The following is a 14,650-nucleotide window of genomic DNA, read 5'->3' on the forward strand; positions in this document are numbered from 1 at the left end:
GCTAACTGTCCCTTCTTGTTGATTTTGCATTATTTTGTGAATTCAATTAATAAAATGGGAACAAATTATGTGTTTTTGCAGCAGGCCGCTAGTAACAGAGTGCCTAAAGATATATGAGTGATTCATAGGTCAGCGCTATGTGGCTCAATGATTGAAGAAAAACTTCAATAGACAATCAGAAAGCCTAAAGAACTATGGCTGAAAACGATTTAAAAACATTACAAGATCCACCCCCACCCCCACCACCCCAAAATAGGCGTGGTTTAAGACCTTTACATGGTATTGTACTTTTAAAGGGAAATATAAGTACTCCAGTACCCCTAACAAATGAGACATTAGCATAAATGGCAATAATAATAACAATAATGATAATAATAATATCCCCTGCTTGTCAATCCAAATGCCTGCAATAAGAACAGTTAGTATTATCAAAAGCTTAACATAGTGCCTACTGAATGGACTGAGAGGTTAACATCCATGGCTAGCATGAATAAGCAACAGACCTTTTTCTACAGCAGATGTTTTGACCAGTCATAGCAGGTGCAATTATTAGCATTAACATCTTTGTTCCATTTAGCAGTCCCACTAAACCATGACAGTGAGCCAGCACGCACATTACCAGGGCCCTGAAACTAACACAGCTAAAGAGAAATGTCATGATTAATTTTACTAATTACACCTGTGCTTTTCCCGCTGTGATCTGTCAAAAGGTCTGCTGTAAAAAAGCTCTGTACATGTACAGTGATATTCTTTTCATTAGGCTACACAGAGATTTAGGCTAAAAACTGAATATTTGAATCAGATAGGGAGGAACAATCTGATCAAAGAATAAATACCTGTTCTGAAATGCCTGCACACAGGGAAGGAGGTAAATTTTGTTTAGTTTTTACAATATGAAAACCCAAGGAACCAGGAGAAACAGTCAAATGAAGTTGATAAACACAGTTTAATCATCATAATTAAGTCTAATCAGAAACACAGGATCTACCAAAGATATATTTGGTCATACCTGGACAAATGGAATAAAAAGCAATGAAAAACAAGAACATAGCAAAGTTCTTTGTGGATAAAAAAAAACAACTCCAAATTAAGACCTATGTATGTGACTAATACCCTGGCAGAGGTTATTTAACCTGACTTGTTTTGTGTGGTCTATAAATATTTGCAACTATTAACAGACATCACTGCTGTAATTATAATGTATATTAAAACAAGTTCATTTTGGGTCGAGTTCAGGTAAATGTGTTCTGTTTAAACGTACTGGAGAGCTCTTAAATAATTCAGCAATAGCAAATGGAACAAAAAATCATTATCCTCTTAATTTATTTTGCGATTCATTTTATGACAATGCTGATATAAAACCATCATTTACTACCCCTTTCATCTATGCTTTTCAGATTCGCTGCATAATTAAAGCTTTAATTGTCATGGCAGCACAGCCAACTGATATGTCATGCTTCTCCTCTGCTCTCATCCTAACCGGGTGAAGGAAATGGTCTTAAGGGGGAATAATAATAATGACAATAATTATAATATCATCAGCAGTATCAGTTTATGGGTTCAAAGCATTTTTGCATTCACTTTAAGTAAGAAGCCAAACTGCCCCCAGTAAACGCTGCAAAGGTTTTAGTTTTGACAACGCCAGTCAACGTCACTGTGTATGTGAATGAGGTCTGTTGAGGTTATGAAGTATTTCCACATATTTTCTAGTAAAGGCAGATAATTTAGTATGCCTGCACACAGGGAAGGAGGTAAATTTTGTTTAGTTTTTACAATATGAAAACCCAAGGAACCAGGAGAAACAGTCAAATGAAGTTGATAAACACAGTTTAATCATCATAATTAAGTCTAATCAGAAACACAGGATCTACCAAAGATATATTTGGTCATACCTGGAGATAATTTCAGCTCACAGGAAACTGATCAACGTCAGACAATGGCAGATGGTGATGAATCGCGCACATGCAGCAATCAATATGGTCCATCAGGTACTTCTCAGTACGTGCCCCTAGTTTCAAAGGCCAGTTTTTTTACACATATGCTTTTTAGCCACTTTAGACCTAATTTTAAACACTGCCTGAAGATATCTACTCAGATTTATGGTGGCTAGCAAAAATGATCAATATATTGACACATTTCCTCCTAAACCCTGCTCTTCTTGAATCCCTCTGTTTAATGGCCGTCGTGTTTTGTCAATCTTGCCTAGAATAATTGTTTATCCCAGTCAGACAACACTGTATACCATATTTGTTGTTGATACACTCAAAATCCAAAAAGAAGATGTAACTGTTTCACGTTTTTCACACTATGCAAATAAATAAGAATCTATTATAGTGGACTTGAGCCTCCCAGCTCATAATGAGCTGATAGAAAGGCTATCTACCACTGCTACTACTACTGCTACTACTACTGGTAGTAGTAGCAGTACTACTGCTACTACAGTGCTACTACTACTGCTACTACTACTGCTACTACTACTGCAACTACCACTGCTACTACCACTGCTACTACTACTGCAACTACCACTGCTACTACCACTGCTACTACCACTGCTACTACTACTGCAACTACCACTGCTACTACCACTGCAACTACCACTGCTACTACTACTGCTACTACCACTGCTACTACCACTGCTACTACTACTGCTACTACTACTGCTTCTACTACTGCTACTACCACTGCTACTACTACTGCAACTACCACTGCTACTACTACTGCTACTACCACTGCTACTACTACTGCTACTACCACTGCTACTACTACTGCTACTACTACTGCTACTACCACTGCTACTACCACTGCTACTACTACTGCAACTACCACTGCTACTACCACTGCTACTACCACTGCTACTACTACTGCAACTACCACTGCAACTACCACTGCTACTACCACTGCTACTACCACTGCTACTACTACTGCTACTACTACTGCTACTACCACTGCTACTACCACTGCTACTACTACTGCTACTACTACTGCAACTACCACTGCTACTACTACTGCTACTACCACTGCTACTACTACTGCTACTACCACTGCTACTACTACTGCTACTACCACTGCTACTACCACTGCTACTACTACTGCAACTACCACTGCTACTACCACTGCTACTACTACTGCTACTACTACTGCAACTACCACTGCTACTACCACTGCTACTACTACTGCTACTACCACTGCTACTACTACTGCAACTACCACTGCTACTACCACTGCTTCTACCACTGCTACTACCACTGCTTCTACCACTGCTACTACTACTGCTACTACTACTGCTACTACTACTGCTACTACCACTGCTACTACCACTGCTACTACTACTGCTTCTACTACTGCTACTACCACTGCTTCTACCACTGCTACTACCACTGCTACTACTACTGCTACTACCACTGCTACTACTACTGCTACTACCACTGCTACTACTACTGCTACTACCACTGCTACTACTACTGCTACTACCACTGCTACTACCACTGCTACTACCACTGCTACTACTACTGCTACTACTACTACTGTAATTTGTAATTCTATAAAAAAAAGAGAGAGAAAAAGAGTAATGATAGAGAAACTGTTTACCATGCAAATACAGGGGTAGCAGCATGCTTGTTTTCACAGCAGAGGAAAATGTGTAGTGCATGTGTGTCCAAGCACTCACACACAAACACACACACACACTCACAGAGACAAAAGTGCATTCACAACCTGTCCAGTCCAGCAAGCACTCAAGAAAGATAGGTGGGTAGCAAGACTGGAAAAAACTACAGTCAGCAGTGGCTGGGGTAAGATATCAGAGTTTGTCAGAGATGTATTCAAAACCCATTTGCTTCATTACAAATGACATTCATCTGAATAACTTCTGAATCTGAATGCAATTTCCAGCAAATTTAAAAACCGTGCCTAAAGCAGCTACTGGCAGTTTGAGACCATGCTGACATTTAAAGTGACCACTCCCTTTTCCAGTTTTACATGGAGCCAGACAAGAGTCGAATATTGCACACCCAGTTTTGGGGGTTTGTGTGTGTGTTTTACATGAATACTGTACTTAATTGAGGTAATCGGTGTCTCTGTAACAGTTGCATGGTACTGTTTTCTATTTTTGGCATGTTTGTCAAAGCTAAGTAAAAAAAAACCTCCCTAGCAAAAGTAATGCATGTAAAATAATAATAACTTTAACCTAACTGTGTGCTTCACTTCTGTAAGTTGTAGCCGTTCCAATATTCAACTAATGCTCACAATGTGGACTAAAACATAATTTTTTGCCAAAACAGAATGCTTAAAAAAATAGATAACACTGTGAGAAAGGTATAAACATCTGTAGAAAAAAGACAGATACTGCAATATGGCTGATCTTTACTGAATTTTACTACATTTCTCTAAACAAAGGCAATTTTACCAAAGCAAGTGGCAACAGCATCCAAGAAAAACATCTCTTTCAGCATGTTGTAAAACCTCCTCAAGCCCTCACAAACACACAAACAGGGTGATAATATACCCCTCGCGCCAATGTGTATTACTCCCTGTGGAGAGAAAATGGAACATTAGGATTTGCAGGATTTGATCCCAGTCTACACTCTCTTCTTTTGCCTCTGTCATCACACTTCCATTTGGCCAATATCGCGACTTAAGAGGACGAGCCTCATTTTTCAATTAGGCACTAAAACTCACTTGTGCTTCACTGCTCTCTCATCATGCTCATCTAGTCACCCCTACCTTCTTCCCACTCAAAATAATAGAGAAGACAGAGGGAGAAAGGGCGGGGTGGGGGGTGGCGGGGCAGAGTGCCACATAGAGACAGTATTGTAGATCAGCTCTGATGAGTGTGGGAGAAAAGCCGCTTTGTTGGAGTGACTCCCTCTGCTGCTCTTTTACTCCCTTTCAAAAGAAATGTGACTGCCTGTGATGACATTATAGCAAATCATTTCAACACATTTCATTTTTTGTTAAGTCTCCCTCGTTAAAACACAACAAACTGACACACTTTTCGAATGTAAAACAGTATGAAATTAAGTAATAGTGGCGATATGGATAAAGGTGAGGCTGGTTAATAAAGTTTGCACTCATAAAATGTTATATTTTATGAGTGCGTCTCTTTCCCCCTCTAATTTCAGACACCTGCAGTGACTTGCTGAGGAAGCAGACTAAAGAGTCAGACTGCCTGAGTCGTGCAGCAGGGCTGGCTGTGGGTTGCTTTTTTTCTTTCAGTGACCCAGTTGGGAGGCACATTGACTATGCAACTAAGACACAGACGGAAGACAAACTTGGCAGCACATGACTGGATAATCATCACAGTACATTCATATTAAAAAGATGGGGAGGGCGAGCGAGTGAGAACATTAGGGAACATGCTACAGAATATGGAAAGCATCAAGGATGAGATTCAAGGTGCAGCAGAAGCAGGAGGAAAACAGGCAATGGTGGTTTGCAAAGGACTGCAGCAAGACGCTGAGCGATGGAAGTTCATATTTCAAGAAGTGTTTCTAATGTTCTTTGCCTCCGTCTCTATTGCTACAGATTAAAAAGGAATAAAGACTTTAGAAAGATATGGAGAACAGAAAGAGAGGAATAAGACGTTGGGGAGGGGGGAAAAAAAGAGTCTGGTGGTTGCTATGGCGACCAGAGGGGAGAGATTCCAGAGTGGTCTCGGCCATTACGCAGTGTGTTGGGGAGCTGGACTGTGCAGCACTTAGGCTTATTGCAGTGTGGGCTGAAAAAGAACAGATATCTAATATAGACGAGAGGGGCTCACACCAAAATGGTGGCTGGAAAGCACAGTGCTAATAAAAAAAAAGGGGGTTGAGTACTGAGGTGCTGAAGAAAGCCAATCAGGCTGAGCAAAAAAAGAAAGAAAGAAACAAAAAAGGTTTATTTCATTTGAGAAAATGGGAAGAGATCTAGTGGGTGAAACCAAAACACACAGACAGAGTAATGTCCACATAGCAATATATATATATATATATATATATATATATATATATATATATATATATATATATATACATGTACATGCAAATATATATATATAGAGTCACTGATCCCCTCCTACAGCAATCAAATACAAACACTCTGCTAGTAACAAAGCCAAGCTACCATCTTCAGCTAAGCAGTGGAGTCATATATAATAACAAGCACAGCAGCTTATAAGACAGCAGCTCCCTGTACTTGCCTTTAAGATTTAGCAAATGGAAGCACAGTTAATTTCAATTATCTTTTTTCTTGATTAAAAAAAATTATCTAAATGTTGTCATCATTCATTTCCATGATTGAAGATGTTTCTTCCCAAAGAAAGGGTTCTCTGGTCATTTTTTCCCCCGGCATATCCTCTACCGCAATATCATCCCTGTATGGCACAGCTGTACTGTAGTTATAAAAACAACAACAACAACTAAAAAACAGCTTATATGGGATATAGAATAGCTAGCAAAGCTATATAAATGCATACATGTTACTGCTTATTTTTATATTTGCATATCCGCAATGGAAATCCAAACCACACTGAATAGAATTCTAAAAAGATGTAAGTTTAAGGTGAAAATCATTTTTCACATTTAACAAGCTGGAATCACAGCAGAGGCGTGATGCAACCAAGGTGCATTCTGGGTAATGCAACCTACAAACAGCTGGCATTCTTTACTTGTGTAAGTTCATTATTCACAAATCTGCTTTCCCTGAGGAAAAGATTACACCTACGACTTGGACTAGAACTCTTATATGGAGGGAAAGTAAACAAAAAAACTGAGAGAAAATGATGGAGATACAAAAAGAAAGATGGATGCAGGTAACATGTCGTTTAACAGGGTGATTATGATATAAACTTGGTACATGAAATACAGTAGCTACACTTAAGATGAGCTTGGCATATAGTTATAAAAGGTGCTTGCTATGAGACAACAGAAGGAGATTGTGTAGAAATCCATTATGCATACAGTCTTGTGGTTGCCCATTGCATTTTACTGCAATAAAAGAGGGTGACATGTGCAGTTAGTGCAGAGAATAAAGACTGGTCATGTGCAGCGTCCCTTGTTGATATGTGTATTTGGCTCAAATGGAGTGCAACAAGCTGCTTAAACGCACAATAGTTTTGGAGACAAAGAATACAAACTGAGGAAAGGGTAATCTGATATGCCGAGTTCGTGCGAGAAATTGCTGAAATTGAAAAGGCAAGAAAATGAATGTCACTTCACTCATAAGTATAATTTAAACTTCCACGTGGCAAATGGCAGATACAGGTGCGTTCCTGAGATGAGACTGGGGGATCGCTGATTATGTACAATCTTTGGTCAGTGCCTGCTCTTGTTCCCTGCTGTCTATTTCTGCACATTTCTAACTGTGAGCTAATCAAATCAAAGCAGGCAAATACCTCTATGCCAGCAGCTTCTGGTCAAACCGACTTTAAACGTAGCGGCACAAAGCGGTGTGTCAGCTTCCATGACTTCTTCCTGCTGTTTCTTGGCTTCCAGGGTAGTTCAATTGCCGAAAAGTCATTTGAAACTTCACATTTCTCTCACAGCTTCCAGGTATGAGGTTGCCAAACATTAAAAAGCAGTGGAAAAGATCTATTGTGAAATATAACTGGGAGAAATTAGATTAAAATGCAAAATCTCTTTATCTCTTCACTTAATGTTTTACACAAAATCGAATAAAAAACAGGTTTGTTTCGTGTTTAGTGTTTCAATTGGTCACCGTGGAATAAACGAGTGACCAAGCTGCTGTTAGGAGTTTGCTGATTCTTATCATTGTTCATTTTAATAAGTAACTAAATAAAATCGATCTAAGAATGGAGATTCATTACCTCTAGCCTTTGTACAGTACCAGGAGACATTCCATGTGTGCCAAATGGTAAAATGTTTTAAAGGAAGAGCAGAACAGATTAACACAACTCCATGAAAGGAGGAAGAAAAAGGGTGGTGGCTTCACATCTAAGAAATAAGGGGTAAGAGATGCTAAAATTCTGATGTGCATATACTGTGTAATACAGGCCAACTGTGGGTGGTCTCCTGTCCATTCAGTTACAATAAAGCACTGCTATGCTTTATCTCCTGTATTTTTTACTCTCCAATTAACATTCACTCTAACCTGCAGGGCAGCACCACATGTCAACTCAACAGGGCCCCTCTCTTTTTCCCTATACAGGGTCAGTGCAATTGGTCTTGCCAATGTCATGTGAGCTGGGAGACAGGTAATTATTGCACTCATTTCCCCTGGTGCTCCACAGGTTTGCTATCGGCTAGCCTCTGTTGTACCACAGCCACCCCGAGATGTGGATTAATTTTTTTCCCTTCAGATCCCCAAAACACAAACACTGAGGTTGAAGGTTAAAAGGGGGCAAATTTACTTCAACTTAGTAGTGATCAATGTAACTTTTTTTCCCCCTATTATCAAATGTAGTATCGAGTCATGAGCAAAAAACAGAGGATTTACAAGGTTGAAGGTTAATTTACACTGGTAACATTTATCAAGTTTAAGCTGTTTCCCCCCTAAAAAATGGTCATTTGGAATTGTTACATTTTTTGGTTGTTCTTCAAGTAACAAATTCTTATTAGTCCGGTGATTCATCTTTTTCACAGAATCTAAAATTTGGTGTCCAGAACACAGTCAAAAAAGGAAATGTATTGTACAGTGCAGGTTTCTGAACGCTTAGCTTTGAGATGTGCTAATGACAGACTGTAGATCAATAGAATAACAATTTCTACAATCATTTTTGCACTCAAAACTACTGAAATAACAGGGGACCAAGCACTGGGGCAAGTTTAATGCCAGTGTCAACACTTAACAAGTGGATTCACGCAGCTTTATTGACGTGTGTTATCAACAGTACAGTTTGTACATAGGGGTAAATGATTGCTTACAGTACAAAGCAAAAGTAGTTGGTCTTGCAGTGAAACTGTTCAAACTACGAAACACAAAGCATCTGCAGTCTTGGCATTACTTTAGTTGCCATTGTAGTTTTGCAAACTTATTTGCAGCAAGAGACAGTTAAATCATCCAAGGTCAGAAGCTACACACGACTGACAGTCTTGTACCCACTAGTGAGAAAGAACGATGCAATGTCCCAATTGCCTCCCAGTGGAATTAACAAACAGACTCTTTTATTTGGCTTTACATAGTTACACAGTGTGGTCTTGGGCTTTCTGAGTCTACTGATGTTGCTCCAATGAGCCACATCCCTGCATTCACAATATCTCAAAAAGACTGACAAACCCATGTCAGGTAATTAGCCTAATTAGTCACTCACTTGTATTTTCTTCTCCCTAGGCTCACTGCTACTCCTACATGGAAGTGAAGCGTGCTATCATTAATATCACCTCGCCATGGATCATAAAACACTGTATGTCACCATGATAAAAGTGCTAGCCCTAGCATGAGAATGGAGAAATGATAACCCATACTAGTCAGATAGAATGGCTTTAAATTACACTACCAGATGATTGAATTAGTTGAGTACCCATTGGTTATTTTGTACTGCAATGACTCACCCATTTTCAGCCCTTTTGTTACGATAATCAAGAAATTTGTCTCAATAGCAGCAATATCAACAGTGTTTGAAAAATAGCATCATTTTCTAAATTATTTGCATTAATCACTCACAAAATACATTTTAAAAGTGACTTTTAGAACTGAAGATTTTTTTTTAGATTCAGTTTAAATGAAACTATGCACTGAAAGACATTAAAGCAAGCTATGATAGCGGGTATTCTATCAAGATGGAAGTTGAGTTACCTTCATATGCAGCTTTGAATCCCTGCCCGCTGACCGCATAGTCAGAAAGCAGCCACAGTGTGAGCCTGGAGCCCGTACTCACAATTGGTGGAGGCAGCTGGAAGCCAGTTAACCTAAGAACAAGTGGACAGAAGGACATTAACGGTGAGACAAAAAAAAGAAAAAAAATTAAGATCCAATCAATAGCACAGTTGGTTGCAAGGTCAGGTATGAAGCCCACTTCCATCACACCAGCTTCTATTAAGCCAGCTGTTACCTCAGACATTCAAGGATCACTTTTGTATAACGAGGCTCTGAATCATCAGCAAATTATTAAAATGCCAAGACCTCAACAAGACAGTTAACTAATTTCTTTCCATCAGCAAAGACACAGTAAGTGCAATCATGTATTCACAGTAAATTAGAAACACAGCAGCCAGTGTGTGAATAAACAAACAGATAGCAAACATACTGTCAAACTGATTCAACAATCATTTCTAATAACAAAGCCAGTAGTTTGCAGATGTGATATTTACATGGCCATGTGTCTGGTAAAGGCGCTTTCCCCACCAGCTTGGTGAAGCAAACCTGCTTCTAAATAACTCTCTATTTATTTTTTAATGTTTTCATTTTAATGTGAATATTTAATGAATTTTACTTGTAAATATAAAAAAATATCTTTAGCCCTCTTAACCTTGGAAATTGTCCTCCTCCTTTGCAGGATTCCCAATTTAATAAATAAGAAATAAACATATGCTCACTGCTGCGAGTATAAAAACACAGAATATGTCTGATAAAACGCCAAATAACACGACAATCAATAAATGATTTGTTAATTATTGTGATCCAGATTTATACACACTAGAACTCTGAAACCTCTTTTGCAGATTGGTGGTTGCCTCGGATTTGTCCGTGTCATACGCCGTGAATAATGTGCATAATACCAAACAATATTCTCTCTCCAAGAATAGATGAGATCGCATAATGCATACCACAACACATATTACTTATGCATTCATGATATTTGATGTTGTGGCCAAGTGGCCCAGGTGCACATGACGCACACACACCCCCGGACCATGACAGCACACCGAAGGCAGTAGCAAAACATCGGCAAGGCACACGAGTGCACATTTAGGAAGAGTTCTTACATAGTCAACCAGAAAAAAAAGAAAGGGTATTGGCATAACATTGTCAGCTCTGTTGGTGGATCTGCTTATGTAACATGGGGTACAACGCACAAGCATATTTAAGATTATTTCAATAAGCCTACATTTAGACTGGAACGGAGAGTTTTCTGTAATAACAACCAAATTCTATTTCCAAGTGGGCCAATTCTAAAATAATTCAGGTGTTTTCCTATCTCTGAACTGATACAGAACGGTGCCTTTACAAACAAACTCTCAAAAACTACCTGACCAAACGTTCTCTAGCATTGATAAAGTGAAGTGCTAAAAAAGATGAGCTTTTGAGTGTTAAGGAACATCTCGCTTGTGCTGGGCTGGACCCCCTTTTGGCTTCAGAACTGCCTTATTTCTTCATGGTAGAGATTGAGCAAGATTCTGGAAAGATTTTGGTCCATATTGACATGATAGCATCACGCTATTGCTGCATATTTGGTGACCACAGATCCATGACTCAAATCTCCTTTTCTGCCAAATTCCAAAGATTTACTGAGATCTGGTGACTCTGGAGGCCATTTGAATTACGTGAACTCATTGTCATATTCAAGCGACCAGTTTGAGGTGATATGATATACGATCCTGACATGACACGTTATCCTGCTAGAAGCATTCATCAAAGGTGGCTACACTGTTGTCATAAAGGAATGGACACAGTCAGCAACAACACAGGAAGGCTGTTGCATTTAAATCAATACCAATGCTCAGTTGGTACTAAGAGATCTGTGAATAAAATATCCCTAAATCCCTACAAGAAAACAACAACACTAGCCTGAATTGGTGATATAAGACAGGAATGATCCAACAATAAAAGCCACTCAGTTAAAATGAAGAGAAAATCAAGAGTATGAACTGCTGACAGAAGACAGCATGTATCCATGTTTCAGTTGTTTTCTGATCCTACCATCTGAATGTCTCAGCAGAAACAGACAAGGCAACATTTTGCCAGTCTTCTCTTGTCCAGTTTTGACCAGCCTGTATGAACTGTCCCTGTTCTTTTTTGGCACCCAGTGTGTTTTTTTTGCTGCTATAGCCCATTTCTTTCAAGGCTGGATTCGCTGTGCATCTGGAGATACTCTTCTGCATACCTTGGTTGCAACGAGTGCTTATTTGAGTTACTATTGTCTTATTATCAGCTCATATTAGTCTGGTCATTCTCTTCTGTCATCTGGTATCAATGAGACATTTTCCCCCTGAGGAATACTGCCTACTGAGTATTTTCTCTTTTTTAGACGTTTCTCTGTAAACCATATGCAGGAAAATAGATCACCACTCTCTGAAATAGTCAGATTAGCCCATCTGGCACCAATAACCATTGAAAGTCGCTTAAATCATTCATTGCATGACACCAGGCAAGGCAGTCAACTGCTTGAAGCCCCATGCCATTTGGGGGACCCAAAGGGCTGACAAACTTTGAACTTCTGTTTAAACCTAATGACTAATAGATCCAGAATGTGCTAAGACAAAATATCTCCCACAACATTACATCACCACCACTAGTAGGAACCAAAAACTAACTTGAAATTGTATCTTAATTTTGTTACTGGCTATTAGAAAAAAAGACATAATTTGATCTCCTTGACATGGGCCAAAAACTTGTGGTAGGGACATTTGAGGAAACTGGACAAGTGAAGACAGAAGACAAAAAAACATGTACAGCAAATGAACAGGATATGCATATGAAATATGAAAAAACTCTGTTTTTCTTTTCATCTTTTGCTGGTTTGGGGGATCTTATTAAAACTGATGACATTATGAAAGCAGATAACTATAATCAGAATTCGATTTACAATGCAATATAATCTAAAAAGACGAACACGCTATCTGTGCAGTAAAAGCATACCTGGAGAGAAACTCAACCCCGACCTGAACATTACTGAAGCAGTGTGGGATCATCTTGACAGAGAATATAGCAAAAGTTCACTTCAGTTACTAGCTGTAGCCAATTAGCGAAATAACGAAAAAAAAAAACATAACCTTGTAGCCAGAAAACCCAAAACTCTGAGGATGCACACATCGCATTTACTGCTTTCTGTATCATAAGATACAAGCTAGGTAGCCATTATATACAAATAATAAAATATATACCTATTGACCTCAGTAATTTATTTAGTTATAATCCAGACTTCCCCAACTCCAAATCTATTTTTGTTATTGTTGTTGCTGTTCCCCCCCATTTTTTTTTTAAACTAAATAGTTTCACTGGCCGATATTTGCTTCCTGATGTGCTTGCACAACGTGTGTATGGTTCAGTGCCCCCTGGTGGAAATAAGATAAAACTGTATTTTATACTTTCTTTTTTTTCTTTTTTGGTTTATCAAAAACTACTTCCAGGGGGATTTTGTTTGTTTGTTACCAACACAAATTAAAAGGCCACAGTTTGCATTCAAAATATACAAATGTAATAGTGTCAGATAGGAAAATGTCAATGTAAATGACATTTTTTCGCCATCATACCATGTAAGGTGAAGACTGAACCATGTGAAAAAAAACAAATCTATCAAAACTTATGTACTTCTGTTCCAACTTCTTTTGGACATTTAACCTTTCTTATTCTTCAACTCTATGACTCTTTTACACCATTTCCCTCTCCATCTGTGCCCATACAAGCTGCTCTGAAAGGCCCGGCATGTGAGTTGCTGTAGATGGTAATTCTTGTAGATCTGTGAAACAATCCTCGCTGCTGTTTTTTTTTAAATTGATTTATTTTATTTAACTCACAACTATGCACTCCAATCTGCTGCTGGACTTTCTGGCTCGGCTTTTGCACCTTCTGTTCTCACTCGCAAGTCTGCCATGCGCCTACTGCTTGACAGTATACTCGACATTGAGGGACGGAAAGTTGAGCTTTTTGTAAATCTCACAAATGAAGTGAACAGAAATGCTTTTAGAATCTCCCACTCCGAGGTCTGTTTGAGCGGACATCTCAAACTGAGCACACACAGGTTCCCCTTTCATCTAGATGCAAAGTATCAATCATCGTTTGACTGTAGTGCACCTAAGTGAAAATAGTTTAGATAAGTGAGCCTTGTCTTATTATGGCCTGCTTACAGCAGCACTTTTGCAGGTTGCGCTATTCAATCAGTGTTTACCATCCACACAACAGAGATGCCCACATATGCATGCTAATTAAAAATTAAAAATCCAGGTGTCCATTGTGTCCATTGTTCATTTGTGGCCAGTTACCACAGACTGATTAATCTGCATACAGTAATGACTGTGTGTGTGTGTGTGTGTGTGTGTTTATACGTTTTACATCCCTGATTTACAGATTCTAATAACAGAATATGTTGCCCACCTAACTTTTAGCTCATCTTTGAAGTTTCCCTTCAATTTAAAACATCCTCTCTCTCTCTCCCCCTAACTCACTGCCTGTGTATCCCACTCTTTACAATCTATTACATTCTCTCACTTTTATCTCTTAACATTAAGAGAGGCCTCTGTGTTTCAACTAATCCTTAAGTGGGAAAATTGCAAAACACCAGAACCGGAGGGATGTGTTGGACCAAAAAAAAGGTGGAGAGGACTTTATTAAATGTGTGATTTTACTCCTCTCTGTGCGACACACATAGGGGGATATCAGCTAAATGATGGGACACATGTTCATGCAAATGGCTCCTTCGCTGACCGCAAATTGACTTGGAAGGCAGCCATCTTGGTTCAGCAGGCAGGGCGCTGCTGTGAAAAGGGGGTTTGACAGAGGGTATCATGGAGCAGCTAGAGAGGGGAGCAAACTGGCCTCTTGCATAAGCCAGAAATGT

At 39.1% G+C, this 14,650-nt stretch overlaps 1 protein-coding gene across 1 annotated transcript in view; it reads right to left on the reverse strand.

The window, feature by feature from the left end:
* The window catches only part of csmd2 (CUB and Sushi multiple domains 2), a 265,124-nt gene that overhangs the window by 207,348 nt on the left and 43,126 nt on the right, over positions 1 to 14,650 (reverse strand). Inside the window, exon 3 of the mRNA XM_085147768.1 lies at positions 9,730 to 9,842. Coding sequence (XP_085003894.1) covers positions 9,730 to 9,842 — 113 coding nt within the window. The remainder of the gene's footprint in view (positions 1 to 9,729; positions 9,843 to 14,650) is intronic.

The sequence above is a fragment of the Neolamprologus multifasciatus genome, chromosome 22 (assembly GCF_963576455.1).
Source record: "Neolamprologus multifasciatus chromosome 22, fNeoMul1.2, whole genome shotgun sequence".
Taxonomy (NCBI): Eukaryota; Metazoa; Chordata; class Actinopteri; order Cichliformes; family Cichlidae; genus Neolamprologus; species Neolamprologus multifasciatus.